The sequence below is a fragment of the Chrysemys picta genome, chromosome 3 (assembly GCF_011386835.1).
Source record: "Chrysemys picta bellii isolate R12L10 chromosome 3, ASM1138683v2, whole genome shotgun sequence".
In the NCBI taxonomy this organism is placed as follows: Eukaryota; Metazoa; Chordata; order Testudines; family Emydidae; genus Chrysemys; species Chrysemys picta.
The window spans coordinates 117,581,737-117,609,369 of NC_088793.1; the positions used below are offsets into that span (position 1 = coordinate 117,581,737).

At 39.6% G+C, this 27,633-nt stretch overlaps 1 protein-coding gene across 5 annotated transcripts in view; it reads left to right on the forward strand.

The window, feature by feature from the left end:
- TIAM2 (TIAM Rac1 associated GEF 2) overlaps positions 1-27,633 on the forward strand; it is a 235,778-nt gene that overhangs the window by 186,194 nt on the left and 21,951 nt on the right. For 4 of the 5 annotated variants that reach the window (XM_008177654.4, XM_065588849.1, XM_042848258.2 and 1 more), the window contains exons 16-17: positions 3,368-3,471; positions 26,370-26,549. In XM_008177654.4, the coding sequence (XP_008175876.2) occupies positions 3,368-3,471; positions 26,370-26,549 (284 nt within the window). Of the gene's footprint in view, positions 1-3,367; positions 3,472-5,198; positions 5,968-26,369; positions 26,550-27,633 lie in introns of those variants that run through there. The other variant, XM_008177660.4, reaches the window with a different exon arrangement.

Below are 27,633 nucleotides of genomic sequence, written 5' to 3' on the forward strand. Positions count from 1 at the left end.
ACAAAACATAGCATAAGTAATGTAATTAGGAAGGGAGCTTATCAAAACATTTGTGCACATTGGGCCAAATCCCAAGATGTGCTGAGCACCCATAGCTCCCATTGGAGTTGTTGGTAATTATGGGTGCTGAGAGCTGCTCAGTACAAATTGTAGGTTGTATAGTTTGTGTTTCATTGTTGACTTCAGGTTCCATTTGATGCAGAAAAAGTTTCTGCAAGTGGTGATAGCTTGCATATTAAAACCCTTCTCATCTGTAAATGTGACATTCTCAAAGAGAATTTTCTTTTATTTTTGGAGTCAGGAGGGAGAGGAGTGTGCAGCTTTTAGCCATGTGACTGATGTTCGTTCTGCTTATCTGACTTTTGGGACCAGTTCTGATGGCACACAGGAGCACAATCAAAGGATGTTTTGCTTTCATCACAAAGGGAAGAAATAAGAGGATACAAATTCCAGACCAATTGGCAGGCCATATCCTCCTTTTCCAGTGTTTGTATGGTATCCAACTTTTAGTTGGATGTAATATTCTCAAAATGGGCTCCTTCCCTGAAACTTTATTGTAACTAGGGCTCTTGATTAATCGTAGTTAACTCACATGATTAACTCAAAAAATTACCTGCGATTTAAAAAATTAATTGTGATTAATCGCACTGTTAAACAATAGAATATAAATTGAAATTTATTATTATTATTGAAATATTTTGGATGCTTTTCTACATTTTCAAATATGTTGGTTTTTATTACAACACGGAATACAAAGCGTACTGTGCTCACTTTATATTATTATTTTTATTACAAATATTTGCACTGTAAAAATTATAAACAAAAGAAATAGAAATAGAATTTTTCAATTCACCTCATACAGGTACTGTAATGCAATCTCTTTATTGTGAAAGTGTAACCTACAAATGTAGATTATTTTTTTTTGTTACATAACTCCATTCAAAAACAAAACAATTAAAAACTTTAGATCCTACAAGTCCACTCAATCCTACTTCTTGTTCATCCAATTGCTAAGACAAACAAGTTTGTTTACATTTATGGGAGATACTGCTGACTGCTTCGTATTTACGATGTCCCCTGAAAGTGAGAACAGGTGTTTGCATGGCACTGTTGTAGCCAGCATCGCAAGATATTTACATGCCAGATGCACTAATCTTGCGATGCTGGCTACAACAGTGCCATGTGAACGTCCGTTCTCACTTTCAGGTGACATTGTAAACAAGACATGGGCAGCATTATCTCCTGCAAATTGTAACCAAACTTGTTTATCTGAGCGATTGGCTGAAGTAGGACTGAGTGGACTTGTAGGTTCTAAAGTTTTACATTATTTTATTTTTGAATGCAGTTATTTTTTGTACATAATTCTACGTTTGTAAGTTCAACTTTCATGATAAAGAGATTGCACTACAGTGCTTGTATTAGGTGAATTGAAAAATACTATTTCTTTTGTTTTTTACAGTGCAAATATTTGTAATCAAAAATAAAGATAAAGTGAGCACTGTACACTTGTATTCTGTGTTGTAATTGAAATTAAATATATATGAAAATGAAATCATCCAAAAATATTTAAATGGTATTCTATTATTGTTTAACAGCGCGACTAATTGCGCACTTAACTTTTTTAATTGCTTGACAGTCCTAATTGTAACCTTTTTTAAAAAAAATTCTTATTATTTCAAATTTAAATTGTGGTTACACCCTTTGCCCCTAAATACAATCAGGTCATGTTGTGCTAACAGTAAATGCTGTATAAATATATGAGAAGGCATAGTCATTGCACTGAAAAAAAAATCTTAAAACTCAAAAGACAAAATACATGTGAAGAAGAGGAGGGCAGAGTACTCAAGCAAACTGATCGGGGTGAAAAATCCCATGAAAGACATTATGTATGTTTCTACTTCATGCCTGACTGCTCTATTTTCCTTGTCTTTTCCTGTATTTTTTTTGGTGGGAGTTTTGATCTTTGCCTATGTATTTGTTCTGTTAATTTTAGCTGTCTCTCATTTAATTTTATCTTACTTAATTTTTTTATTGTTCTTTCTTCCTTTATTATTTGCCTGAGGTATTCTATTTACCGTTTCTCTACAGCACCAATTAGTATAATGAGCATTTTATACAGCAATTAAGGGGACAGTCCCTCCCCTCAGCAGGTAATTAGCAGAGGCCCTGATCCTGCAAAGGCATCTGGCCCCACCCATGCAGAATTCCCCTCAAGTCTGGTGTGCATATAGGGATGTTTTAGTTGCTTCCCTGCTTAAGGTTTGGTCTACACTAGCAACTTATGTCAGTATAACTATGTCGCTCTGAGGTGTGGATTTTTCACACCCCTGAGTGACACTTATACCAACCTAACTCCTGATGTAGACGGCACCATGTCAACGTGAGGGCTTCTCCTGTTGACCTAGCTACCGTTTCTCGCAGAGGTGAAGTACCTATGCTGACAGGGAAGCCTGCCCAAGGGTTTAAGTGGGATTTTCTCTGAAGCCTATAGTGGTGCTGCTGCTGCTGCATCGGTGTAGCTACGTTGCTGCCGCCCTTTGTGTAGACAAGCCCTTACTGTAGACAAGCAAGTATTAGGGCCATACGTGGTGTGTGTTTTGTATTACCACAGGTGCTATGTATACATTCAGCATAACACAAGTAGTTAAAATGTTGAGGGAGCCAAAGGCCACGAGAAGTTATTTATTCGAAGATCATCAAAGAGTCCTGTGGCACATAGACTAACAGACATATTGGAGCATGAGCTTTCGTGGGTGAATACCCACTTCGTCGGATGCATGGGTATTCACCCACGAAAGCTCATGCTCCAATATGTCTGTTAGTCTATAGGTGCCACAGGACTCTTAGTCTGGATCTGTAAAAGCAGCAAACACGGCTACCCCTCTGATACTTATTCTAAGATGAGATTCTCTTTTTGGCCCATTAAGGAATTTAAAACCAAGTCATGTCCTAGAATGGCGTGTTCATCCAAAGAGAATGGTTTTGTACATTTAATCATTTTGACCGGTAATCCCCATCAACTGGTACAGACTGCTGCATTGTAGACTGATGAGTCTACATTAGGAAGCATGCCGTTAGCAAGAACTAAGAGATTTATTTTTGTAGATCGAATATGTATGTTACTTCAGATGTTCTTTCTTATCCAGCTGCATTTTTAAATGCAGAGCTTCCATCTTGAAGTTTGTCCATTTCTTTTTTCCTCTTTCGTTGTTCTATACAGGGAAAGCTACTGTATTATCCCCGCCCCAAAAATGACCTGACTACAAGCAGAGAGCATTTACAAATGAAAACAAATTGATTCTTCTCCCTTTCATCATGTGTAACTCTCTAAACTGTGGTGATTGTTTTTTTTTTTCTTCAAATGCAGATTTTAGCAATGTGCCTGATGTCACCGCTGGTCTGAAGAGGAGCAGTACTGATGGCACTTTGGACCAAGTGCCACACAGGCAGAAGACTGACCCACCTTTCAGGGTAAGAGCATATCCTAGATTTTTTTTTTTTTTGGCTGCCCAGCCAAAAGGGATACATGGGGTCTGATTTTTAGAATCATAGACTTTAAGGTCAGAAGGGACTATTATGATCGTCTAGTCTGACCTCCTGCACAACGCAGGCCACAGAATCTCACCTACCCAATCCTGTAACAATCCCCTAACCTATGTCTGAGCTATTGAAGTCCTCAAATCATAGTTTAAAGACTTCAAGGTGCAGAGAATCCTCCAGCAAGTGACCCATGCCCCACGCTGCAGAGGAAGGCGAAAAACCCCTAGGGCCTCTGCCAATCTGCTCTGGAGGAAAATTCCTTCCTGACCCCAAATATGGCGATCAGCTAACCCTGAGCATGTGGGCAAGGCTCACCAGCCAGACACCCAGGAAAGAATTCTCTGTAGTAACTCAGATCCCACCCCATCTAACATCCCATCACAGGCCATTGGGCATATTTACCGCTATTAGTCAAAGATTAATTAATTGCCAAAATTAGGCTATCCCATCATATCATCCCCTCCATAAACTTATCAAGCTTAGTCTTGAAGCCAGATATGTCTTTTGCTCCCACTTCTCTCCTTGGAAGGCTGTTCCAGAACTTCACTCCTCTGATGGTTAGAAACCTTCGTCTAAACTTCCTGATGGCCCGTTTATATCCATTTGTTCTTGTGTCCACATTGATACTGAGCTTAAATAATTCCTCTCCCTCCCTGGTATTTATCCCTCTGATATATTTATAGAGAGCAATCATATCCCCCCTCAGCCTTCTTTTGGTTAGGCTAAACAAGCCAAGCTCTTTGAGCCTCCTTTCATAAGACATCATCCTAGTAACCCTTCTCTGCACCTGTTCCAGTTTGAATTCGTCTTTCTTATACATGGGAGACCAGAACTGCACACAGTATTCCAGATGAGGTCTCACCAGTGCCTTGTATAACGGTACTAAGTCTTGAGCCCTCAAGGTTCATGAAACCTGGGTCTGGATTTGCCCCTTAAAACACATTGTTGCCTCACTTGGGGCAATGTGGAGGTGCACTATCCTGCTAGGAGCATTGGGATACATTGTGCTTTGGGGATCAAAGCAACTGCTATGTCCTTTGTGAAGATTTATTGTATGCTGCTGTCTGAATCCAGCCTTCATGCTTATCTAGGAGAGGCGAGGCTCTTGCCCCGGGCACCAACAGTCTGATGCAGTCTTCTACTCAGAGAGGCTCTTTGTGCCCCTCTCCCACTTCTCCTTGCATACCCATCCGCTGTAATCTTGCCCAAGGAGTGTGTGTGTGAGGAGGGAGAACAATGGTTCTGGAATAGTGCAGAGAGACATGCAAATCAGATCATAGTCTGCTTGAAGGAAGACATTTTTGTACTTTTGCTTTGCAAGAAACATTTAGCTGCCAACAGGAAAGAAACAGACTTGTTTGTCAAAATCATCCCTTATGTCTTTTTAAAATACGCCAGAAAATGGGAAATTAAAGAGAGTTGAGCAGGATACTGATACACAGAGCACAATTCATTTATAGCAGTTATTGGATGGGATAAGCTACTGTGAGCTTCTAAATTATGTACCACTGCTAATTCCAAAAGAACTGGAAGGGATCAGACAGGTTTGCTCCCTGGTGACTCTTTTTCCTAAAATCTCTACCAGTTATACCAGTGCATAATGTGTTAAGTTATTTCCCAGACCATATTGCAGTTGGGCTTTTTGATTGGAATACAGTAATGCGAACGTTATTTTTAAGAGTTAACGGAGGGTGTCCTGGCTTTCTAGATGCAGTGGAAAAAATGGCTTGGCAATCAGATGCAGTTTGATTTGATGAACCACAGCTGTAAACGAGTCTTTGACAGCCCTACAATTTCTGCAAATGGTTTTTAATTGATTGCCTTCTTTCGGTTGGAGGGTACCTATTACTGTCACAGCTCTTTGTACGACCCTCTCGATGTTTCTAATCATGTAGGATTTTTAAAGACAGCAAGTTAGAAAGTAGCCTCATTGTGCATGTTTGGTGATTGTGAACAAAAAGAAGTGGTTTCTGTTTTTGGTGTAGGACTGTTCACCATATAAACAATAGGCACTCCTAATAAAAGCTAGTGGAAGAAAATAGTGCAACCTCCGAAGGTGTAGTATCTGCTTTTGTTTTGTTTTTTTCTTTGTCTCACATATCTATGTATGCTAATTTGATGCATTTGTATGGAAGTACAGTTGTAGGGATATTTCAGTATTATGTAATGTTACAGAAGTGTGGGGGTGAGAGGAGGCTACATATGCAAGTACAGCATTGTGAAGAAGACATTGATGGTGGTAGGTGGTTCTGAACATATCTTGGAACAACAGGCAGTTTGGGGTTATTTTATTGGGGGCGGGGGTGAGTGTGTGAGAGAGAGAGAGAAAGAGATGTTCATTTCCCAACAGACAACAGCTGTAGATGTAATCACTTGCTTTGTGGAAGCAGAATCCTTTGAACTTTGGTTGAATTTTTCCTAAAACAGGTAAGTAAACAAAAAGCAATCTTAACGAAGCTAAACTCTTAATATAAATCTGTATGTTTGCTTATTAGATTTTATATTTGTACTTTCTGGGTTTTTTATTTTTCATTATATAGCCTCTTTCCTGTAACAACCTTAAGGATAATCTTTGCTGAAGAATGCACTGAAGAGAGCATCCAAATGAATTTCAGAGGTGCATACTAATTTGGGGCAAGAACATCTTTTGTCCTAGGGGTACTACATTGACACTAACAATCTTTCATTCATTGTTGTCGTCCAGGAGACAGATGAATGAACTGAAATAGTTTTATGTCTGTCCATCAGTCTAAAAGTTAATTTGTGAGATAACAGGAAGATAAAGAGATACTTAGTTACAGAAAATGAAACTTCTTGATAAGCTCTAAGAAATTATATAAAATAAGTAGACACTTAAATCCATCTGTTCTTGGCAATTCTGTAGTTTTGGCAGTTTTCCTTTCTCTGAGATGCCCAGTTTATACCTTTCTTAATAACTGCTCCCCTCCCCCATACACACATTTTTTTTTTTTTTACAATAAATGTTACACTTTTAACACATTCCGTGTCAATACATTTTCAAACTGTGTTAAAATGTTGTTTACGTGGCAGTGGTATGTAACGTTGGCAATTGTTATTTCTGCAATATGTAGGCGTATTGTTGACAGAAGAATAGAAGACCTTGAAAAATCTAGGGATGCAGCACGATTGCTGATTCAATTAGATTTAGTTGTGTTTAATCACTCTGAGGTCTAATTTCTTGTGCTCCTGGTGTTCATTGAAATGCTGATATATTGACAATTGCCAAAGATCAAGTCCTTCATGCATTAAAGTAACATAAGCTGCATTTTGTATTCAGTGCCTTATGTATAGTTACTTTTATTTTTATTCATAGGTCATAATTTATGAAAAATGTTTTCTGTAAGCCATGGTTTATATTAGCTGGAAATATAACAGTGCAATTGCTAACTTGCCTATCTTTACTGTGTATTTTTGGTAGATTCTTTTAATGCATTACACTTATTTATTTAATTTTATTTATTTTATTTTAAAGAGACTTCATGTTACCAAAGAAGGCACTCCTACTCTAAGGCTTTCTTGTAAGACTAATGTAATCTGGCTTTCAGCTGCTCTAATTCTTTTGAGCATTATCAGAGAAAAGTGTTTCTCGAAACAAATTAAATTTGAACAAAAAAAGGAAATACTTTAATGTAAACATTCTCTCTCTCTTTCTTTCTTTCTCTCTCTCTCTCTCTCTGATATTAGATATGTGTGTCTGTGAGAGTAGGAGAGAGATGTTTTTAGACCAGAGATTTACCAGATAATAAATAAGATTAATTTACAGTAGATTTTAGTCACCATTCTTAAAGACCTATTTTGTCCTCAGACTGGTTGCATGTCTCCAGCTTGGCAAAATAGGTAATAATGCAACACATTTGAAATAACTTCAGTGTGTTCAAAGCTGAATATTAAAGTTCTTATAAAAAGAATGGTTTTTACAAAATCTATAGAAAAAAATAGATAGTTGATACTTAGTTGTAATAGTAGTAATAGTGGAATGAATGCAGTAATTCAGAGTAATATATGCCAACCTCTTCAAAAACTGTTACATGAAATAGAGCATATTTAGACGATCCTATTTTGTGTTCCTGACTGGCTGAATAAAAATCAATGATAATGGTATTTCAGGTTCTCGAGTATTATGAATTATTTGATGTATCTTTTCAAAGGGCAGATCAAAATAAGTTGTCTAAAGAAGAAACATGATCAGAGTAGTTGTCCTGCTCTCTCTTTCTTTAGGAGAAAAACACTACAAATGCCTTCTTAGCTTTTGCAAAATGGTCCATCTGGCGCTGAAATTGTATTTATTTATTCAGAACCTGATGGATGTAGTTCTTAGGCCACTTGAAAGAAACATTTCAGACATATTAAATTATGGGCAGGCAAATGTTTGGAAGGTTTGAAAAAAAAAAAAGCATGCCCATTTAGGACTGTTTGAAATTTTTTTTGTCATTTACCTAAGATAAGAGAACTTGCAAATTTCATACTGATCATGAGCAGTTGATATTTTCATTAACTCTGTCTGTGGGCAATTTCCTGCACATTTCCAAACAGGTTAGGAGACAACAGTTATTGGCCCCCATACATTGAGAATCCAGGTTTGTCCTAGTGCTTTCACATGGGAGGAACCCAACAGCTATATTTTCAGAATATCAGAAGACTAGAAATGCGCACCTGCTGTGCATGCTCAGTATGCTATTTGCAAAAACTCTTAACTTTGGCAAAAACAAATTCTTTTTTTTTTCTGTTGGTCCCAAAACAATCCAAAATGTGCCTGCAGTTATGCATCTAATTTGCATATACATTTACCTTGAATGGCTGTGTAAATTTTGTGCATATCTATGCTAATGATCACTAATACATCTGGCCATTTACACATGCAAATAAACAATTTGTACATGTAACCTCAGTAAACATCTTTACCAATCAGACATATGATTCCTTGCACAAAGTCCACACAGTCCTAAACCTCTGACACTTTGAAAATATGGCTCCTTAGTGGGATATGTTAAAAGGCAGAGTTTGAGCTGTGTGAAACTGTTACCTTTTAACAGTGATCCTCACAACCCATTTCTTCAACAGATTTGCACTTGGAGAGAGATGGGTGTGTGGATATGGGGACACACACACAACCCTCTCATACATCTTTCCATTGCTTGGCCAAACCACGTTAAAAAGTCAGAAGGCTGGCTTTTGCTAGTAAATTTAGTGCTAATTCCAAAGTTTGGATGGATAGCCCTGGAGGCATAAATCCTTAATTTATTACAGAATAGGTAAAGCACAGCAGCAGCAATACAAACTTGTGTAAAAGATGCTACCAATGAATGCATGAAAACTTTTTTTAAATAGTCACTTCCTGTATTAGAAAAGGAAACCCCACATTGGGGTCAGCAGTTGAAAGGTTTGTTTAATTTTCCATTGGTTCAGTATGGCTATACCTATAATAAAAAGTCACTTTGCATTTTATAAATTTCGCTGCATATCCATGTGGTGTTGGACATTTTGTAGCCCTTGTTGTTCACCTGGCCCAGCGATGTGCTGGAGGGACACTCTTCACAGCGGAGGGAATCCCTTATCTCTCTACTGAGACTGCCTACACGTGGTGTTGAAACTTCTTCACTCGGAACAGTACTAACACCATCAAATTCTTTCAGAGTGACAATGTATTTAGATGGTGAAAATTCTGTCACTATCCATTTAGCCCAGAGTCAAACCTAGATGAAGACTTCTGAACCCCATTGCCAATCTCCTGGCCCATCCAGTTCCCCCATAAACACAGTTTTTAAAATGGAGTATGTTTTTTGTTTTGGAGGCAACCACAGTAGTTGCCATGGAATTGTGGGGCATCAGGAGAATGGAGTGTGATTTTATTAATTTCCTCAGCTGGAAATTAATAAAATCAAGTAATGACTCTCATGCTTTCGGCATTCATTTTGCCATCTAAAAGAAGGCACATGGCTATTGGGAATGGTGCATACATTAACCTGTTTTCCAACAATTAGTGTATGAGCATGTTATCCACAAAGACAATTACTATGCATAGGTACAGGTGATCATTATGGCATAATAAACAAAGACCTCTCTGCTGTGGCTGCCAATACTTCTAAACTGGTGCCATCCAGTTATGCTGTTGAGGACACTTATTCAGTAGAAACCAGACAGAGGCCACTAATTGAATTTGTGTGTATAAGCTATGGAAGGATTTGCTTTTAATCGGTAAATGTTAGTAACTGTCAGTTTTTCCCTCCACCAAAAGCTGAATAGAACAGTCAGAGAAGGAAAGTAATTTTTTAAAAACATGTTGTGTATAAAACATACATGTGATCAGTACAGATATGCCCTTTGATTTCATCCAGGATGTGGCTGTGTGGTAGTGTGCATACATTATTCAGGCATCTGATTGCTTCCAGAGCAGAAGTGCTCATGGATCAGGATAAATACTCTTATCTTGACATCCCCAAAATGTCCCCAGAAGAATACTGATCTTAAAATAAAAACGGGAAAAGGGCGAGCGAGGTGGGGGGGAGACAGTTTTGTGCAGCAAAGATTGTAAAACTCCTGGCTGGCAAATCCCATTCTGCTGAACACATGAACAATTGGCGTTAATTCAAATGGAAAGAAAATCAAACCGAGTTGACCCAGGCTTCAACAGAGGTAGGTGTAGAGGAATGAAATAATAGAAGGAAGAAGCCACTAGGTGCCCACACATCCTGGTGCACATTTTATGCATTGAGGCAGTTCCAGTAAATGTTGTTTATGGGTACAGCTTCTTATTAGCTCTGCTTTGCAATTGCCCAGGCAGTGCATGCATGCCCCGTATGTCATTAATTGCAAGAGAAATAGCTGCCTGAAGCTTTTGATCACCATCAATAAGACATTCAGGATTTTTTGTATGGTGAACAATTTTCTTTAGTAATTGATAAGACCCCAGAACTAGTGGAGCAACTGGCAATTAATATCCTTACTCTGTTCTAACTGGGGGTGTGGGGGGAGAACAGTGGTGAACATAATTCTCTTGAAATCATGTGTCGTTCTTCTGGGCATCATGCCAGTATGGAATCAAGATGTGTTGCGAGAAGCCAAGCTGATGTAGGGAAACTGTGTGTCTATCATCGGTTTTGCTTGGTTCAGTTGTGCCATGAAGCCATAGCTCTGCACTGAAAGCAGTACACAGCCCCACCGGGAACTTGGAAAGCTACTGTACTACATTTCCAGATGGCACAGCATGTGCTGATCCCAACCAGCTTTGCTAGCTGGTGCAGAATGGAGTTGGAGCCATGGCTCTGCCACCACTCTGCTACTTTGGGGGTCAGCTAGCAATTCTAGTAAGCCAGGGGTGAAATCCTGGCCCCACTGAGGCCAATGGAAGTTTTGCTGTTGACTACAATGGAGCAAGGATTTTGCCCCACATGTTCAAGGGAGGACTGCAGTTGTGTCTGACACCCAGACAAGGTCCTAACAGTTGGCCTCCAATATGCACGAACTACTTAGTAAAGGACTTTCTAGAAGTGTATCAACATCTGCTGCAAATCCCAGACGTTTCCTGTCGGTTGTGTGTAGCATTGATCACGCAATTCAACCAAAATGAGTAAGAGCCATGACGATGAATTTGTAGTTCATTTTCCAGTTGTTCAAGCATGCCAAGAAGAAAAGTGTTTGTGAGCAAGTGTGTGAACTTGTGACTCCTTCTGTATGCTATCATGCTGGTTTTTCTGGCTTGAAGTAGTAACAGTCCTCTGGACACACTGACAATGTGTTACTGAAATTGGTGCAGACAACTCGAAGGAAGAAAACAAATCTATTTCTGATGTTTGCATGTGAGGAAAATTGGTGAGAGCCACATTGAAATGTATCTTTCCTCTCTGCTACTCTGGGAAAAATCCCCCAGGTTTACATGTGGACAAAAGAAAAGGAAGCACGATAGCAGCACCAATATAGTGCATCAAACACTAGTCTGCAATGTTTGTGATAGACTCTGGGGACTAAATTCTCTTTGCCAGCTGCAAAGTACTGGATTCATTCTTCAAGGATGAGATGTCACTCAGTTCTAGTGACAATAACATTCTGCACATTTTTGGCTTGTAAGGCAGAAGCATTTAAGTACAATTTTGTCATTTCCATGTCTCTTGATGCACTCGGCAAGGACAGCCTAATAGCAACTGAATACTGGAGATGGAAGCACAGTTGTTGTGCAGTGCATGCAGGCACAGCACAAACGATGTCAGAGTCCAGAGAGAGAATCATTCCAGCCAAGTAACACATCCCAGTGTGTCTCTTTGAATTGTGACATGGGACAAAATGAGGAGCTGTCCATAATGAGGACATAATATCAGATAGAGAGCTGTAAAGCCACATGGAGAGCTGGAGAAAGAAACGAGTTTCTGGGAGCTATAATCCCTACATGAGTGGCCAAGTGCTCCTTAGACCTGTGTGGAAATAGCTGATAAGGCTATGGCTGTGTCTCCTCCTTGAGCCATCCCATCTCCTCTGGGGTACATCAAGTGAGCAAGCCCTTCATTCTTCTTTGTGCAGGGACTGCAAGTATGATGGGTCCTTTCGCAGGCCATATGCTGGCAAGGAGAGTATGTGTATCCCATCAAGCTATCCATCACTTATGCAGCTGTCACAATATTGTCCTTAGAGAACTTTCAAAAGGTAGAGTAATCTGCTGACCGTAGAAGAAAATCGGTACTTCAGCACCTATATAAAAGGAAGATGGATGATTAAAAATTATGCAGTCAGAAATCAATAGCTTGAAGAGCTTACCCCCTCTCCCTTCCCGCACATGGGACAGAAAATCTGTTCTCAGTCGCTCCAGTGCAACCCCAGGAGGCTTCCATGATGTTAACTGGTGTTACCAGTAACAGAATGTGGCTACCTCTATACCTTGTAAATGTTGCAGGGAGGCAGGATATTTCCCTCCAATCAATTTCTGATTATTTTGTTTGGAAACCACATCATCCTCACATAGGGCTTGATTTCATTGATTCCATCGAATTCAGTGGGTTTTGGATCAGTCTTTTAAATTTTAACTCAGGTTTTTGCTGTCACCATAAGTGCTTCTTTTTAAAGTTTCATCTGTAGTCTGTGCGTTTAATGGGAAAGGATAAGGGTTACCATCTCTGTCTCTAAAGAATATGAATGGCAAAGATAAGATATTTTTGTAAAGAAGGAGTGTAACTGGAAAGTGTTAAAATCTCAGTGGTTACCATAGTTTCTCATTCAGCGACTAAGAAAAGTTTCTTGAATACAGAACAGAGCTCTCTGTGCATGTGTACGTATGAACATTTAGAAGAAAGAATTCAGTATTTTGTGATGCTTCAAGATAGTTTAACTGAAATGTTAATTAATGTCAAATATTGTGATCATTATTGATTTTTAAAATGTCTAGAATTAAGTTCTTAATTTGTCAATTAAACTTTGAACAAGTAACAGTATCCAAAGATATTTGTAAAACATTTGCTGCAAAGTGAAAATAAATAAGTCGACCATCAGAAATAATGTAAAAAGCAACAGAGGGTCCTGTGGCACCTTTGAGACTAACAGAAGTACTGGGAGCATAAGCTCTCGTGGGTAAGAAGAAGTGAGGTTCTTACCCACGAAAGCTTATGCTCCCAGTACTTCTGTTAGTCTCAAAGGTGCCACAGGACCCTCTGTTGCTTTTTACAGATTCAGACTAACACGGCTACCCCTCTGATATCAGAAATAATGGTTCACGTTATCCATCAAATTCTTGAGAAATAAAAGACCATATCCTTCACACCCTATGCGCAGATGTGTTGATCAAGTGAATCAAGCCTGAAATAGTAATACCTAGGGATTTGTGAACAGTTCATATTACAGAACCTGAAACCTACCCTAAATCAGGGTGGGTGCAGTTTAATGTTGTATGTGCAAACTTCAACCCAGGTTCGCAAATGGTTCAGGTGTATGTTATAAATGCAGCCAGCCCTTGCCCTCTCCATAATGGATCACTGCCTCTTCTAATCCAAAAGTATGTTCAGGGGGAACAGGATTCACCCTCTACCCTCATGTAATAAAGTGGGGGAAACAGGAAACGCATTCTTTAGCAACGGCTTAGCAAATGGGCACAGGAACAAAGAGTCCCATAATTCTTAGCCTACTATCCAGGGAAGCTCTGGAGTTCCCTAGGGACAGCATGCTGGAGAAGAAAAGCCCTTCATACCTAGCATGTGATTGCTATGGAATCTCAGGGTTTCCCTAGCCAGAATGCCTACTCATTATGAGGTGTCTCACTGCCTCTGTGCTCATTTATAGCACTGCCATAGCATGAAAGGTCCCAGGTTCCTCTGTATTATATAATATAAAAGTGTGTGTGTGTGTGTATTTTAGAAGGGATATAAATCCTCGTGATTCAAGCTACACGCTAATAACAAACTGAGTGGGGGGAGGTGGAGGGTTGTTTAGGGATAAACTCCCCTGTTAGGCAGATTATTCCATAATTGCCCATTACAGGGATTTCTTGCATCTTCCTCTGAAGCATCTGACGCTAGTCACTGTTAGACACACACAATGTTAGTAGGTAAATCACTGATCTGACCCAGCTTGGCATGGCAGTTCTTACATTCATTTCTAGCTACCTAGCTTTCTGTCAGTGGTATGAAAGATGGCAAACATCTGTCCCTACAGGGAATCTGCACGTTGCTTACAGCAAAAAGGAACAAACATATTTCTATTAATCTTAAAATAACTTTTTCTAAGGTGGTTGATTATTTTATGTGTAGATTTTGATGGTGGATATTTTGTTGGGGACAGATCTTGTCTGGTTATCACATTGCTAAAAGAAAAAATAATTTCAGAGTTTGTTTTGTCATTTTTCACTTTTTTTGCTATATCCAGCTCCTAGAAAGGAGATGGAAATATTACTAGAACACTTGCATTTAATTTTTGAAATGAATACATTTTTTTGAAAACCTGTTAATTGGTGACATCATTTAACTGGCATGTGGTTAGCTAATAATCTAGACTTAATTAGCAAGTCTGGGAAAGAATACCCTCCTAATACGGAATTAAAGCAATCATCATTGTTCTATAATCAAGAATAAAGATATTTCTGAACCTAGAGTTTAGCACACTGTTTTCAATCTTGCTGTATGAATTGAGGAATTCTTTTTAACACTGATCCACTGAGGAAAACAGATTTTTTTAATTGCCATCATTTGTGTTGATGCAGAAAAAAAACGGCAGAACAATCCCTCTCTTTCCATATAATTGCACCTTAGTGAAGGTGATGCTGAAGACATAGCTTGCTTGATTCTCAAAGCATTAAAATCCCATAGACATTACCGTGGATAAGGGGGTTGAAACGTTGCTCGACCCTTTGAAAACATCCCCATCATTGTAACCACTACATAGTGTCCTTTGTTTGAATCTCCCCACTTTTGGCACTCCAGTGCACCTCATGTCTTGCCATCATCTAAGGACAGACATGGTCAATCAGCAGGATAGGAGGTGGGTACTACCTAGATGCCTTCGAAATGTTCAAGAGTACTTAATAGTATGTCAAGGATTAAATGGTCATTGGTTTGTTGACAGGCAGCCACCCTGCAACAGGGCCTTACAAAATGGTTAATGCTGAACTACCAACTGGGAGTAATAAACTGAGAAGAGGTGGAGGGAAGTTGCAATAATTAAGAGAGCTAAATTATTCCCTTGAAGCAGGTAGAAGCAGTGTGCATGTATCCAAGGGCAATATTTGGCATATAGTTTGAGTTAAAAATGAAGGTTCCTGGGTACTATATTGGGATAGGGAGGGGAAAGTGTAGCGTTTAAGGGCCCACTCCTGCCAGATGCTGAGCATCTCCTCAGTGGCGCTGAGTGCCTTCACAGCAGTGGGCCCCAAAAGTGTTCGTAAATAGAGGGAAACTGGGGAAGGAGGTGACAGCTTTTTATTCCACTGGTAGAGCACAGCCAATTAACTAAAGAATTGTTTATTCGTCTTGTAGCTCTTTGGCCCAGCACCTCTACTAATGGTATAATATCCTATAACGTTTTGCCTAAAGTCACATTTTATAAGTGATCTATTTACTAACAGGATATTTTTGTGAATTGATTAGCATGAGACCTAGAGTGCCCTTTCGAGCATGAATTTATTAATGAGCAGCATAGTTTAGAATGTTTTTTATCAAACTAGAAAGTTCAAATAAAGGACAAGCACAGTTATATAAACAAAACATCTAGCAAACTGCTCGTTTCTTTTTCCATTTCAGAGCTCGTTTGTAACCCACACCATTTAGTGGCAAATACACTTGACAGAGCATCAACATTATTGGTAAAATCACATTGACCTTCAGGGCAGTCCCTACCCCATGGGTGTTTTAGGTATCTGGCTAATTTCCTTATAGCACCTGATGTATTTGTTTAAGTGGTAAACTTCACTGGCACCATAGCATTCTACTAGCAGGTATGTCTCAGGTGAGATTTGGTCACATAAAACCATATTCTCTCAAACCATGAGCTGCCATTTACAACTACACTCTGTTTCTTTAAAAAAATAATAATCCTATTATCTGAATGCACTTAGCATTTTTTCCATGATGTTGGAAGTGTTTTAAAAGTGAAGGTACACAAGGAATTCTGTTTACGTTCCTGTGCAGTATTTAGTCCAGTTAAAGCTGAGCACCAATAGTATCTCAAGTTTTCATCATCAACTCAAAGGATAATCACTGCAGAGTATTTTTGCATGTTGCAGTTGTTGAGCTCAGAGTAAAGGTGTAATAGTGTGAGATCTAAAGGCACTTACCTTGCTCAGAAAAGCCTTTTCCTTGGGGAAGTTGATGGTGGCAATCCACAATGCCTGCCTTCAGGAGGAGTAAAACCAGAGCTAAGAATTTAAGTTTGGGCTCACAAAACTCAGCAGCAGGCAGCAGCAATTTATGGGTCTTTGCACAGGATGTTTTCTATAACAAGGGTTCTCAAACTGGGGGTTGGGACCCCTCAGGGGGTCATGGGGGTTATTCCATGAGGGGTCGCGAGCTGTCAGCCACCACCCCAAACCCCGCTTTTCCTCTAGCATTTATAATAGTGTTAAATATATAAAAATGTGTTTTTAATTTATAAGGGGGGGTCACACTCAGAGGCTTGCTATGTGAAAGGGGTCACCAGTGCAAAAGTTTGAGAACCACTGTTTTATAGTAAGTACTGGAACTGTTTTCATAAAAGGACATTTATTTAACAAGGTTAGGAAGGTGACCAATTATACATGCACTAGAGACTGCATGTTTCTTCAGATGAATGGTTTGGTCATTGCTCTTAGTAGGAGTGAAAGCGTAAGTGAACACTGTGACGAACTGGGTCTGTTCTTACTGGGGTGTGTGAATGCTGACAGGCGAGTGTGGCTGGGATAGTCTGCGTTGGGGGATGGGAGTCTGAGTCTGCCCGAGGGAACATACCTGAGCTTGTAACATGAGAACCCAGGAAGGGGTTGGAGGCCAGGTGACTCCTTAGCCCGGGAAACTGGACAAAGGCTGTGGGAGGGGTCGCTGAAGGCAGAGTGTGGGAAGCGAGCTGGAGAGATGGCTGGGAGGCAGAGATGGCTCTGACCCCCCAAAGGGGGGTGGGCTGGGATGCCCTGGGACCCCAAGCTGGACCTAACTGAGAGGTATCCTGTTGTCTGTGCCTGCAAGACCTATCTTGGACTGTATTCCTGTCATCCAAATAAACCTTCTGCTTTACTGGCTGGCTGAGAGTCATGGTGAATCGCAGGAAGCCGGGGGTGCAGGGCCCTGAGTCCCCCAATACTCCGTGACAAACACTACATCAAATTACTGTAGCTAGTAATTGAATAATAGATTTCTAGAGAGGTGTTTGCTCAATAAATAGCTTTATTACAGTGGTCTGTGTTTCAAGGTGTTTTTTCAATTTTTTATTTATTTTATTTTTGTTGCACCCAAGTAATGGCATTTTTGTGTGTGTCCGTTGCAATGCAAACTGGATATCTATCAAATGATGATTCAGATCACAGCAGGGAATTGTATTTGTTTTACCAAAGGTTCACTACCACTTGGAAATAACTAAAATATTAACATTTGGTTCCCTTTCTGAGCTTTCTAACAAATAATCTGGGACAGCACCTTTATCTGCAGGAGAAGCAGAGGCTGCCACCCTGGACCCCTCTGGGGAAATAGATTTTAAGAAAGTTGTGACACTACATAAACAACAGAAAAGCATGCAAATCCCCTGCCTGAAATCTGCTGCTCCTTAAATTGCATATGTTAATGACTGACTGCATCAGAATAAGCAGAGAGGGAAGGAGGAGAAAGGCAATCTTTTTAATAAGGTTATAGGATAAACATACAGTAGGGATTCAGGGAAAGTTATTATATACACTTCATTATTTTGTATAGACTGAGAGGTGCCAACTTTTTCTAAATCAGGATGTCAGTCTAGATGTCTGTCTATCTGAAATTTTGCATGATACATTAAAGGCCTGGACCCTGCATCATTGCAATGATTTTCTGTTTTTCCTTTGACTTCAGTACAAATTGGATCATGTCCCTAATTTTCAGAGGTGTTGAGCAAAACTCCTGTTAATTCAGTGGGAACTGCAGGTGCTGAGCACCTTGAGAATGCAGGCCTAAGTGTCTTACATAACAACAAAAAGAAGAACAGGAGGACTTGTGGCACCTTAGAGACTAACAAATTTATTAGAGCATAAGCTTTCGTGGACTACAGCCCACTTCTTCGGATGCATATGCATATGCATCCGAAGAAGTGGGCTGTAGTCCACGAAAGCTTATGCTCTAATAAATTTGTTAGTCTCTAAGGTGCCACAAGTCCTCCTGTTCTTCTTTTTGCGGATACAGACTAACACGGCTGCTACTCTGAAACCTTACATAACAACAGTTCACGGGATGCAAACTTTTGTACATTTCAAATACTGACATGCTGTATTGTCACAAAGGAGTGTTAGATATTTAATTAACACACAGAATGCTACTTGATCAGCAAATATCTCAGCAGTTTTTTTTAAATGAAGTTAGTATTAAAAGTTCTCATGTTTTAATTAGAACAGCTTTCCCTTGTCAATGTTATTTTACACTCTTCATAAGAAAAGCAAATCAATGTTTTTACTAATGGCATTAGAGTTCTGATTAAAATTTTTGAGACTTGGAACTTCAGAGTTAACCTTAGCTCAGCTCAATGTGTCTGGCTATTATATGAAATACTTATCATTGTGTTTCATCCTCTACTTACTGGGTATGCTGCTCCATCCCTAAAAGTAAATCTGAACATGCTCAGTTTGCAGATCAGGCCCCGAGTGCTTATGAGATTTGCTTCTCTTTAATCTACTTTGCTTTTTTACTAGTAATATTTTAATTAAAAAGCATAATCTCAAACTGAAACAATCCTAAACAAAACAATGCTTCCAGATAGCACCTTTTCAATTCATACTGTGATATTTGGAGGATACTTTAGAGTTGTATTTGTTTGCCTGAGCACAGTGCACTTAGTCACACCTCACTGTACTTTTAAAAAGACACTACAGATTCTTTACCTGCTCTTCTGTATTGATCTAGAGAAATCTTATCCCTTATGCGCTGTAAGGACTTCAGAGATGTTTTGGCCTTCCATAGTGTCAAAAGATGATATCCTGGTATTCATTAAGAATTGTTATAAAGTATCGTATCAGTGGATAAAATAGATTGTGAACGGGCTAAAAATCTGCTTATAAAATCTTTGTATTAGGCCTCTCTGCAACCATTGAGGTGAATCAAGTTGATCCAAAGCATCACGGAGCCATGTATTAGAGAAAGTTATGGTGCTTGCACAACTGATGGTTTTCAGACATGATTAAGATATTTTAACAGTATCAGCAAGGGTCTGTTTCACATTGTGAACAAATGGCTTTGGAAAGGTAATTACATTATCATAAACTAAGCTACTTCTTTTAGTTAGTGAACAGACAATTCTATTTTGTTGTTGTCCTCAAACTTAAAAAAAAAAAAAAAAAAAAAGTGATGTCCAAGATACAAAATCCTGAAACTGGCCGATTATAAGTGACCATCTGCAATAAAAAGAACAGGAGTACTTGTGGCACCTTAGAGACTAACATTTATTAGAGCATAAGCTTTCGTGGACTACAGCCCACTTCTTCGGATGCATATAGAATATGCATCTATATGCATCCGAAGAAGTGGGCTGTAGTCCACGAAAGCTTATGCTCTAATAAATTTGTTAGTCTCTAAGGTGCCACAAGTACTCCTGTTCTTTTTGCGGATACAGACTAACACGGCTGCTACTCTGAAACCTGACATCTGCAATAACTAGAGCTATAGCAGTACAAGAGTTCTGCTATGTATGTTTTCATTTTATTTTGTCTCTTACCCCACCTCCAGTGCCACCTATTATCAATAACCTCAGTATATTTGCAGTGAAAAGTTCAGTATGGTAGTTTCCAGTGACAACCAGCTGACTTTCAATAATTCCCAAACTCTGGACATTTTTTCAGATTTTCAGCCAAATGAGTGATTTAGTAGAATGTATATCCTGTCTATATATGCACAGCACCTGTGGAGTTTATAGGTGATTTTTTTCCCAGTGAAATGTGATTCCCTAAAAGGTTCTGCCTTGCAGTCACCTGTCCCTTAAGAAACTACAACCTGTAGATTTCTGTGCTTGAGAATGGCTTTGAGGGGAAAGCATTTCCCATTCATAGGATGGGTGAAAGAAGATCAAAAGCACTTTGAATAGAAAAATCATGAAAACTGGGTCTACCCCGTCTAGCGTTTAAAGCAAGTGGAAACTTTATGGGCTTCTTCTAGGGTTTTCTTCTCCCACAAGAGCTGATACTAGAGAAGGCCTTAAGCCTACTGTTCATTTCTTGGAATCCCACTGCTTTTCTTCTGTTGACCAGCTGCGTTGCTAATCCAGTCTCATTCCTGGAAAATAATAAGCTACTGGTACATCAAGCAACTAACTAGATAAGGATTCAAGTTTAAAGTGTGTCACCTTCTCTGTCTGTCAATATGGTAGTAAAGTGTCATTCTGTTTCTTCATGATGATAAATCAACATGATTCATCTTCAGATAATAAATTCAAAGAATTAATTACCTCCACATAGATGCAGGCATTCTTTATAAGAGTACACGACTCTGAAACCAAAGCAAATATACATCAGTAACACTGTACATATGCTCTGTCTCGTACTGTATATCAAGTGATGGGCTAGTCTACATTTTATATATGTATTTATATATAAAAATTTTGTTTAGGTTTCACACTCATGTATTTTCTGTGTGTGTGTGTGTGTGTGTGTGTGTGTGAGAGAGAGAGAGAGAGAGAGAGCCTCCTATCAAATGTTATGTTAAGGAATTTTTTAAGCCTACTCAAAAACATTCCTGTTAATCTCTTTTTTTCAAACAAATGCCAGCTAGCTGGCAGAGCAGGCATTGGAGTACACGTGGTGCTTAAATGAGAAATGGTAAAATAAACAACACCGAGAAGGTAACACTAATTAACCTCACGGAACACTGGTTTTCATTCAATATCATACACTATCAAGTCACAGTGTGTCAGAGGGCAGCCATGAAATTATGCTGGAGCTTAACCAGTTCTGATTAATGTCATGTGCTCTTTCTCCAATTAATTTTGCATAGATTTTTACTCTGCAGGGAATGGCACAGCTTCAGAGTGCCATGGGCATAAATGCCACATAGGAAAGAAAATGCAAAAGGTTAATCATAGCTCCCTAGTAAGGGGATTCTTTGTTTGGTTAAAAAGGATGCTCTCAGAGTATTTTTTTCTCGAATACATTTTACTCAGTGTTTTTGAGAATCAGACGTGACTCATAACCAAGTTTACAGTATAAGCATTACTGCTAATGCCTGCTTGGGCCCAAACTCACGGGAGAATCTGGCAATATTAAGCACTGGCATGTTATATCTTTGCCCAGAACAAATCGCTCTAAAAGGTCTATTAAGATATTCCCTATTTGCATAGAACATTGTAGCCAAAATATAGGGAAAATTGTATTCTCATTTCTTAAAGCAAAATGCATAGGACCAGCGTGTGAGCAACGACAGAGGGTGGGAAAGGAATTTCTGCCCCATTGTGTGACTCCTCAGGGACTTCGCATAACAGCAACCTCTGGGGTGTCTTCCACATCCCTATGGGGTGGTGGGGAGAGTAGGGGAAAAGAAACAGGATCGTGACCTGGCGCCCTTTACATCACCTTGTACAGGTAGACCCAGTGTGGTGGTAGAAGTATTGTACACAGCCACATTGGAAAACCTGTTAAAATAGTCAAATTAAACATGACACAATTAGGACTCTCTCGATTCTATCCTGGAATCCCAGTATGTAAATTTATGGGCCCTAAATTAACACTCATTACCTTGTCTCACTTGACCTTTGAAAATCTAACATAGTTGTTTTTTTAGATATCATAGAATCCTAGAATATGGGATTGGAAGGGACCTCAGGAGGTCATCTAGTCCAACCTCCTGCTCAAAGCAGGACCAATCCCCAGACAGATTTTTGCCCCAGATCCCTAAACGGCCCCCTCAAAGATGGAACCCACAACCCTGGGTTTAGCAGGCCAATGCTCAAACCACTGAGCTACCCCTCCATCCTCAACCCAGGTTGAACTTCACTGTGCATTGCCAAAGGGCTCCCTGTAAATGACTCTAAGCTATGCCAAAGGCTAGACAGACTCATGTTTGGCCACAGGATCAATACAGCCATCTTCCCTCTGCCCTTTCCCCAGATCCTGCACTGAGCATAGCTCAGCTGGACCTGGGGATCTGCTCCCCATTCGGTTATCTGAATTGTTATTTTTGTAATACGGCTTGGATTCAGATGAATAACAACACCTTATGAAGTTGACACAAAGTATCATTACTATTTACTGAGCGCCAACAATCTGCTTAGCACTGTACAAACATAAGGAAGAACTAGCACATTCCAGGAACCCAAAGACTAAGGCAGAGATTATCAAAGTCGTCTGGGTGAAGCTGGTGGCCATTTGGTATCTGAATCCCGTAGGTGGCTTTGAAGAGCTCAGCCTACATCAGTGACAGGTCACATACTATAAGATGCAGAGCATGATATGTATATTGTATACCAAGTGATGTATTTGTCTAGATGTGGCAAAGGTGGTGATGAGGAATCTGCATAGGAAGGCTTTAGAGGAAAGGTGTGTTTCAAGGAGGGATTTGAATGTAGCGTGGGAGGTCACTGAGTGTGTGAGGAGTAGTCAGCTGGGTCAAGCACAAGGAGCAAAGACGAGAGTTGAAGGAGGTTGTGAACTGCATATTAAGGGTGGGTTGGAAAAACACAGGTAGCAGGATGAAATGAAAAGCAGGAATTTTATGCACAGGCATTGGTTTGTTGTTATAGAGTTGCTCATGAATGCTGGGCTGCTGGTCCAGACAGAACACAGTGGACCTTTCATGGGAATGGGACAAATCCTAATTGAATTGGCCTCATTAGCACTGACCCCCCACTTGGTAAGGCAACTCCCATCTTTTCATGTGCTGTGTATTTATACCTGCCTCTGTATTTTCCACTCCATGCATCTGATGAAGTGGGTTTTATCCCATGAAAGCTTATGCCCAAATAAATTTGTTAGTCCCTAAGGTGCCACAAGGACTCCACATTGTTTTTACTGCAGAAACTGTTCTGCAAAGGGCCACATCCTGTACTGCTTTGCATCTAGCGTGGCCCTTCACAGCTGTGCAAAGTGTGCAGTGCAATATGGGTATCATTGGGTAGCATTTCATACTTCCTATCAGGTGTAAATGGCTGCAACCAGGAATGAAGAATCTGCCCCCAGGGAGTGCACAGCCCCATGTGCATCATGGAGCCAAGTTCTGCAGCACCCCACTTCTCAGGGGATGACAGTGGGCAATAAGTCTGCAAACTGTAAGGCTGGAAGCCCCAGCTAAGGCAGGGGGCATGTACTTTGACATTTGAGGACTCGACTTGCTTTAATGAAAGCTGCCCTGACATTTTAATAAAAGAAATGCATGAGATACAACAAGAATTTAGTCAGGAAGAGGGTGGGAAAGCTCAGTTCTCAAAGCTCATGGTCCTTCTGCAAAATGCCTCCAAATAATGCTGCGACATCCCATGCCCCTTTCAGGGACTTACAGAAGATGACGCATTCAACATTAGTGTTCAAATGCATCTTTATATAATATGTATATAATTTATTACACATTTTTTTCTTCGAGTAATACTGTGCTTTGCTTAAAGCCTTCAATGGGCTATCTAGTAACCTTGATCAATGGTTGCATTCCCAGAGATGTCAGTCACAGCTGCCCACACACACCTTGAGCTGTATTTCGCCTGAAGTCTATGTCATTATGACACAAATGTCAAACTTTCTGACATCAGAAACAAAGGAGACAAAACTCAAGTGTTTTGAAAATTCATCCTCTTGTAAAGGTTCTTAAAATTAAACCATGATTTGCTAAGTGCAAGGAATAGTTTTTTTTTTCCTTCCAAAAACTGCTATTTTTAATGCCACAGAGTTGTGTGTGATTTTTGAAAGATTTCAACAAGACAAAGCTGGAATCTCAACAGATGCCATTCAATGTATACTGTATTTTGTCAAATCCTATTTTGTTCTGTAAATATGGCCCGTCACTAGATTCCGCAGTCCTGAGAGCTGTCATTACACAGAGATTGTGTAGTAGATGCTTGCATGCATTAGTGATGCAAGGTACAGTAAGCACTGTGTGAGAATAATAGCCATTTAAAGTCAGGGACTGGAAAGTCCTACATTGATATGGCATGCATTGCAATTGTTTTGACATTTTAAAAAATTATATCCACTTATCTGATTGTTAGGAATACATATTTATTTTGTCCAATAATTGATTGGGATTTTATGGTGTAATTCTATGATGCATGTCGCCTAATTGTTATAGGAAATCTGACAGAGAACTTTATTGTTTAGGAGCTACTTCCCTAAGCATCAGAACTACTGTTTATTTGTCCATTGGATGACACCATAACATGGCAAGCCTTTGTAGTTTCTGTTTCAGGTTTTAGCCTGACATTATTGCTTAGAGGCAACAGAGGGTCCTGTGGCACCTTTAAGACTAACAGAAGTATTGGGAGCATAAGCTTTCGTGGGTAAGAACCTCACTTCTTCAGATGCAAGAACAGGACCCTCTGTTGCTTTTTACAGATTCAGACTAACACGGCTACTCCTCTGATTATTGCTTAGGACACCCAGCTCTATATTGTGGACTAAAGCCTGTGCTGTACTGAGTTTGGACTCAGAATAGCTGAAAAGGGAAGGGAGTGGAAAGGAGCCACCTTTCTGCATCCCTGATTTGGGGCCAGCTGAAATGACCTTTGAAGTAATTTAGAGCAGCCTAAGGGCTGCTGTATATTGCACTGACTGCTTTGCTGAATCAGTGCCTTAGTTTAGAACCATGAAGGAAGCATTTGTATACAGACTCACACGTGTGTAGCAGATTTCATTTATGGCTTGGTCTCCTAAATAGAATATAAGATATGGCACAACATTTTGTGCCAATCCAGTATTCGTATTAGACACTCCAGGTACAGTATTAGTAGTACAAGTATTTGCAATCATGATCACTGATTGGGGAGAAAAGAACCATTGAGTGTGGTACAAGGAGGTGTATACCTGCGAGTAATAGGGTAGAAATGGACAATAGAAAATATAGGCTGATTATCATGGAAAAATTGTCTAAGAATGAGGACTGTGGAATAGGCTTCCTAAGGCGGTAGTCATATACCACATATGCTGAAGGTAGTCAGATACCTCAGAGCCTCTCAGATACCTTAGTGCTGCTCATGGTATAAGGTTGTAGTCAGACATATAGGAGTGTTGGAAATCCTAATGCTTGTGTAATTTAAAACTGTGCTAGACTAAGCACTCTGGGGTACACTAGGAAACAGTCTTGCACTGTCAGGAGGCATTCTCCTGTTTTCTGCCATCTTTTTCTTCTAGGATTCACTACCCCGTTTTAAGAAGAACAGGAGGACTTGTGGCACCTTAGAGACTAACAAATTTATTAGAGCATAAGCTTTCGTGGACTACAGCCCACTTCTTCGGATGCATTTGTTAGTCTCTAAGGTGCCACAAGTCCTCCTGTTCTTCTTTTTGCGGATACAGACTAACACGGCTGCTACCCCGTTTTGTTTCATCTCCACCTCTCATGCTGCCTGAAAAACTGTTTCTATCTCCTTTTTTACTATGGTTACAATTTTCAAACATCCCTAAGTGATTTAGGTTCCTAAGCCCCATTTTCAAAAGTGACTTTGACACTAAAGCTCAAGTCTTATTGAAAGTCAATAATCTGAAGCAGATGATAAATAAAAACTAAGTTTTGCTAGTAAAAAGAAAGGTAAAGAACATTTTATTTTCTGTTCCTTCCTATCCCTCTGGAGTGAATGTGGCAAAAAAGAGGAGAAATAGATCATACAGAAAGTAACTTCAGACAATACTTAGTATCAAAACAGATGTTGCAGATTGAGCATGATCTTGTATTTCTTGCACACTTCAAACATCCATGGAAATCAATACAAAAAATGCTGGATCAGGTCACTAGAAAATTGCAAATTTTACAGTTTTGATCTGTGAAGCAATATTTCTTGTAAAGGACGACATTATGCCACTGAGTGTTTTCCTTTATGCTGTATTATACCTTCAAAGCAATAGGGAGTTATGCTTAAAAAAATCAATGGCATGATATGGTCCAGTGAATTTAGAATAGGAGCAAACATGAATCTGTGAATCCCCTTTCCTTATAGGAAGTTCTAAAAAGGCTGCACCTACATTTTGTGTTATATGTTTTCAAATGTGTCTACTTCTTTTAATCCAACAGAGCACCGAACAAATCACTACATTGTGTCAGAATTTTCCTGAAGTCCAGGCAAACGGCATGGAAGGACAAAAGGACAGCCAAGATCTACCCCTGAGACCACTGGTACGAGCCCTGTCTGATGCAGATAGGTTGAGAAAGGTCATCCAAGAACTTATGGACACTGAGAAATCATATGTCAAGGTAATAGCTAAACAGGAGGGTTTTTTCTATATTCTTCCTGTTGAGCTCTACAATGGTTTGCATACTATACTTGTACATTTTCAGGCTTTTAGGTGTATAAGCTGACCACTAAAAGGGCCTGAGCTTACTCACATGAGCATTCACATCACCTTCAATGGACTTACTTTTGTGAGTAAAGGCTGCAGGACTGGGCCCTAAGATTTCAGCTCCCTGGGCAATTTGAGATGTATTCCTACATACAGAGGAGTGGACATTCATGGGCAGAGGGCATCTGCAAGATCTGAGGATTCAGATCGTCCTGTCAAGTCATCCAGTGGATTTTTCCATACTTCTCCAGAATTTAAGCTTTCATATATTTTTAAAGATTGGCTCTTCTAGTTATGAAGAATGTCTTTTACCATGGAAACTAATGCACTGGTTAGTGCATGATTATTTTTTAGTCAGCAGCCAGGGAGACTAAAACACATAATGTACAATTTCAGCTGTTTCTAGTAATATTAATTTGTTTAATTAGTAAATAAGGCCATACTTTTTTTGAATGCATAGCCCTTCTTTGACTAAACCCAAGCTAATTAAGTCTGGATGCCAAAACCAGTAACTTTAATTGAAAGTCTTGTGTGAAGCTTGGATTTGTTGACCTTCATCAAGGAAGAAGCCTGTTCACAATCCGCAGTACTGCCAACCTAACACTTGATCTCAAAATATATGCTATTAAGTACAGGTATTTTCTCGAATCAACATGCATGTGGGGGTCTAGGAGGGAAGGTTCCAAATGTATTTACATTAAAAATCTCAATTATCTCCAGCTATTCTTCCTCGAGCAAACTAGGTATATCTACATAAAATGGATCCCGGAAGAAGTCCAACTGCTCTTTCTTATATAGGGACCACTTTAATCAATGCTCAGACTTTGCCCTCAGATATTTGGATGCATCCACTTATGTGCAGGCATTTGGTAATCAGATAGTTTCATCTTGATCCCCCAAAATGCAAATAGCTTAAGGATGACAATTCAGGTGCTTTTTAGCTTGTGGTTTAATATGGAAGTCATTGAGGTGTGTTGTAATAGCTGTCAAACATCCCA